At 56.0% G+C, this 5000-nt stretch overlaps 1 protein-coding gene across 13 annotated transcripts in view; it reads left to right on the forward strand.

The window, feature by feature from the left end:
* baz2ba (bromodomain adjacent to zinc finger domain, 2Ba) overlaps positions 1 to 5000 on the forward strand; it is a 77310-nt gene that overhangs the window by 48210 nt on the left and 24100 nt on the right. For 10 of the 13 annotated variants that reach the window (XM_081710326.1, XM_035526553.2, XM_081710330.1 and 7 more), the window contains 6 exons: positions 240 to 395; positions 922 to 1127; positions 1581 to 1781; positions 1864 to 2382; positions 4148 to 4769; positions 4904 to 5000. The exon at positions 4904 to 5000 is cut by the window's right edge and continues 185 nt beyond it. In XM_081710326.1, coding sequence (XP_081566452.1) covers positions 240 to 395; positions 922 to 1127; positions 1581 to 1781; positions 1864 to 2382; positions 4148 to 4769; positions 4904 to 5000 — 1801 coding nt within the window. The remainder of the gene's footprint in view (positions 1 to 239; positions 396 to 921; positions 1128 to 1580; positions 1782 to 1863; positions 2383 to 4147; positions 4770 to 4903) is intronic. The other 3 variants (XM_081710333.1, XM_081710334.1, XM_081710335.1) reach the window with 2 other exon arrangements.

Raw genomic sequence — 5000 nt, forward strand, 5'->3', positions numbered from 1 at the left:
GCCTGTAACACACCTTCTCAGTGGGAACCTGTAACACACCTTCTCAGGTGAGCCTGCAAAACACCTTCTCAGTGTGGATTCTCTCCATTCTGGACCTGATCTATATCTAACATCGCATGTATACGTGTTGTACTCGTCACATGTAATCCACGTAACGTGATGATGTGATTTAGCATGAGGCAACCACGTCGTCTAACGTAACAAGCGTAACAGTGTGATACATTTTCCCTGTCACTCAGAGTGGTGGAGAGCAGCAGAAGCACATGGGCGGAGTCCTGCTGCCTTCTTCCCGCCTTTCCTTGGCCTGCCCCCTCTGTTTGCCCCGCCCCTCCAGAACCACGAGGCCACGCCCTACACCTCCAAAACCCTGAGCAAGAGCAGCCAGAGCTGTAAAGGTGATCGTGCCATCTCTCCCTCTGTGTACCGTAAACCGACGCCAAATCAATGTCCTTAAGTGGATTTCATATCAAGAATCGAGCCAGAATATCACAGTAATTCATTTTCCTCCTGTTTTGAAGATGACGAGCGGCCGGCAATAAGTTCGTTTCTGATCTGCTTTCATCCGATCTGCTAAATTTGCAGTGATTATCAGCTCCAACACTCGTTAGTCTAGCCGGTGATCGGCGTTAGCTGGCAGGTTTCACGTGGCTTTCACGTGATTGCACTCGGGGAGATCCCTGTAACCGAAAGCGGAGACGCTTAACTTTGTTAGCGGCAGCCCCCGAGCGTGTGTGTGGACTAGGAATCTTTGTTATGGCTGGTGCCTCCAGCTCTGTCTCTGAACTCCCTGCACTCTTCCTCTTTAGTTTGTGTACTGAAGACACTGTTTATATGTCTCATCGTGTTGACTGATCACCCACGGCTCACGCGTGTGCCGTGGTGTCCGTGTGCTCACACGCGTGTGCCGTGTGTTCCGCACAGGCGTGAACGGAGCCATGAACGGGAGCGCCGTCTCGCCGTCCACCACAAAAGGTGGCGTGCCCACATCAGCCTCGCCCTCGCCCGCGCCCCGCCCCCCGGAGCGAAGCCGCACCCCTGGCTCCAAGCCCCGCCCACGCAAAGCCACCCACCACAGCAACAGTATGGGAGAGCTCCAAGACAAACCTTCGCAGAAACTGAAGGAGAAGGTGAGATGTACTGAGACGTAGCGAGACATAGTGAGAAACAGGGAGGTGGCGCCGTGGAAATCGGTCTCCAGGACGACACGGCCGGCCCAGATTTGATCACGTCTCCACTGAAGCTTAAAGAAAACATTCCGCTAAATGACTGCAGGGTCTCGGGGGCTACGCAGGTCCACGTTAGGCTTGATGAAAAGTTTGTCAACTCTCAGCGCCTACAGTAAACGCAGAGCACGTGCACCCAAGCCAGACGGCCATAATGTCCCCTAATGGGAATTCAGCTCACTGGGCCACAAATGGTTCCTTACTGGGAACAGGAAGTGATTAGAGGGAAAATTAAAACACCCATCAGATCCAAAATGATTTTAGCACCTTGTTCTTCTCATACACAGTGCTCACGGCCTCTGGTGTTTAGCACTGGAGATGCTCGATTGGATATTGATGTCTTGCTGGTTACTGTAGAAACCCCGTAAGAAGCAAGGGGAGGGATCTGGCATGAGTGACAGCGAGTCGGGGTCATCGCTGGACACGGACAGCGATGGAGTCAGCAGCAGCGACCTGGACGACCTCGGCGAGGAGGAAGAGGACGACGACGACGACCAGAGCAAAGACACCGAGGAGTCTGACTCGGAAAAGGAGGGACAGAGGAAGAAGAACGCAAAGGTGAGTGGCGGTCGGGTCCGCCGCGCGGTACCCGTGGGTCAGCTGCTTTGACCGGGGCGCCTCCTGTCTGCTCGTTCCCCAGGGAGCCGCACCCACCGCTGGGCTGAGTGAGCAGGACAGTCCCAGGCCTGCGGAGGCGCGGAACCTGCGCGAGGCCCTGCGCCGCAGCACGCCCTCGCCGCCCGCCGCCAGACCCAGAGACCGCGCCGCGCAGCCCACCAGCGTCATCCAGTCCACAGGCCTGGCCCTGAACGCCAAGCCACGCCCGCTACCGCCGATGGCGCAGTCCCGGTGCCACGCCTCCCCACAGCACCTCAGCACCTCCCCCAAGCCTCCTACAGCCGCCGCCAAGCCCCTCCTCTCTTCTCAGCAGCCCCTCCCACTTTCGCTTTGCTCCTCCCCCAAACCGCTGTCGGTGCCATCCCCTCCCATCCCCCTTCCCCTCTCCTCCTCCCCGAGGCCGCCGCCCCTGACCCCCTCCCCCAGGGCGCAGTCTCTGGGCTCCGCCTGCAAGCCCAAGGCCACACCGATGGATGCGGCCAGCAGCCGGAAGCTTCTGGAGAACTCTCTGTCTCACATCGCTGACTACAGACTGAAACAGGTAGGCCCACAGACAACATGGGATTCAACGGCATGCATTATTTTTGTATTAATTCTTAGATTTTACAATTATTTTACAATTTTTTTTACTATATATATGTGGGGCTGCTAGAATAGATGGGAGTGAAGGCAACTGTGGTTCCTGTGGTAACTAAGAGAATGGTTTCGTGTGTAGATTTGTGTGTAGTTTTGTCTGTAGTTTTATCTGTGTATGCTGTTCTGGATTATGGGTGTCAGGGTGTCGTTGGCATTCAGATTCTGGCTCTTTATTGACTGGCCTCTTTGAAAAGGTCAGAGAAAGGGAGAGCGGTAAAGAGAGAGAGAGAGAGAGAGAGAGAGAGAGAGAGGAGAGAGAGAGAGAGGGAGGGAGAGAGAGAGAGGGAGGGAGGGAGAGAGAGAGAGAGAGGGAGGGAGAGAGAGAGAGAGAGAGGGAGGGAGGGAGGAGAGAGGGAGAGAGAGAGGGAGAGAGAGAGGGAGGGAGAGAGAGGAGGGAGGAAGAGAGAGAGAGGGAGGGAGGGAGGGAGAGAAAGAGAGAAGATTCTTCTTTATGCTGTTATCTGTGTGGTTGGGTTCCCTACTGTGGGCTTTAGTTGGTAAATGAGAGTGACAGCGTGGTTGGCCTTGTAAGAATTACTTCAGCAAAGCCGACAAGCAATTAACTCCACAACTTCTTAAGGGTCTGGATTCCAGCAAATGAGGAGAAAAATGGGACTTTTCCCACCCTTCCGTTTGTAGGCATGAAATTAGCGCTGAAGAGGCTAATAACGCGCCATTCGCGCTCTTAAAATCAGCCAAAGTGTTTTTATCGTGTTATTATTGTACTGAACAGTTTTACACGACCGTGTGATTTTGGGTTTCTGGTTTAAATTGCCGTCTAGAGTGAGGCGCGTGTTTACTGCTCGGAGTTTGGCAGGGAGCGCAAGTCATTCCTCACGCTGGCGCTAACATGCGTCTTTCACGTGGAGGAGACTTGGTGGAATCACCTGCACAAACGCACACGAACACAAACACGCACAAGCACACACAAACACACTCGCACAAATGCACACAAACACACCCATGCAAATGCACACAGACACACCCCCACAAACGCACACAAACACACACCCCCAAACACAACCGCACAAGTGCACACAAACGCACAAAAGTGTGTGCATACACCCACACAGGTACACACAAACACAACTGTACAAGTGCACATAAACACACATAAGCACACAAACACACACTCTCACAATCTCACAAGTGCACACAAACTCACCCAAACAAATGTATACAATCGGAGCCACACAAATGCACAAAACACGTACAAAAACACACAAACACACACAAATCATCTTGCACAAATGCACACAGTGTCATCAGGCATGCACAGACTCACACACACACACACACACGTCTGCAAACGCTCTTGCCATCAACATTTATACCACATGACAACCAGAGCAATTACCACATCCCTCCCCACTTCTGCTCTCTCTCTCTCTCCCTCCCTCCCTCCCTCTCTCTCTCTCTCTCTCCCTCCCTCTCTCTCTCTCTCTCTCTCTCTCTCCCTCCCTCCCTCCCTCTCTCTCTCTCTCTCTCTCCCCCTCCCCCCTCCCTCTCTCTCTCTCTCTCTCTCTCTCTCTCTCCCTCCCTCTCTCTCTCTCTCCCCTCCTCTCTCTCTCTCTCTCTCTCTCTCTCTCTCCCCCTCCCCCCTCCTCTCTCTCTCTCTCTCTCTTCTCTCTCTCTCTCTCCCTCCCTCCCTCCCTCCCTCCCTCCTTCAGTCTTTTCTCCTCCAGGATCAGGAGTTCACCCTCCAGGTGAGGAAGCAGCAGGACGTGTACAGCAGCTCCTCGAAGAGCGCCGCGCTCCACTCCTCGTCCTCCTCGCCGTGCTCCTCGCTACTCTCCTCTCTCCTGCCCCACAAGCTGACGTCGGGCCGCACCGTGCCTCCCGCCGCCCGGAGCGTCCCGCCGCTGCCCCGGGGCCTCCTCCTGCCCCAGAGCCTCCTGGACCTGAACAAGGCCAACGGCGCGATCCAGAGCGCGGAGGCGCCGCAGGACACGCCCCTCGCCCTCACCACCAAGCCCCGCCCCGACCTGCCCGTCAACCTCAGCACGGGCAGCAGGAAGGACGGCCCGGCTGTCACGCCCGCCCCCGGCCCACCGGGGCGGCCCCGCGCCTCCCGCAAGAGCAAGACTCCCAAGCCCCTGGAGGCCTGGAAGGAGGTTTCCCAGAACCATCTTGCGCAACCTCTGGCCGATCTGTTTCACCGTGGAGCGGGCGAGCGAGGACTTGAGTTCCTCGGCGGCAAGGACTCGGACGAGTCGGCTGACGACGACGACGACGATGACGATGTGGATGATGAAGAGGAGGACGAGGAAGATTCAGACGACAGTCTCTCAGGTAGGGGGCCACGCTGGTTTATAACTCGCTCTGCGCTAGCTGCTGTCTGGACCGGCGCTGCCGTGCTTCACGTCTCTCTCGGGTGTGTATCGTCTGGCCAACGTTGCCCCCATGTGTCTGGTTCACACCTGCAGAGTCCGACAGCAACTCGGACAGCGAGCTGAACGGATCTGGCAGTGGGAAGAGGAAGAGCCCGGGAACCACGGAGACGGAAGGAGAGAAGACCCCCAT

Source organism: Electrophorus electricus, chromosome 3 (assembly GCF_041902795.1).
Source record: "Electrophorus electricus isolate QZ-2024a chromosome 3, ASM4190279v1, whole genome shotgun sequence".
In the NCBI taxonomy this organism is placed as follows: domain Eukaryota; kingdom Metazoa; phylum Chordata; class Actinopteri; order Gymnotiformes; family Gymnotidae; genus Electrophorus; species Electrophorus electricus.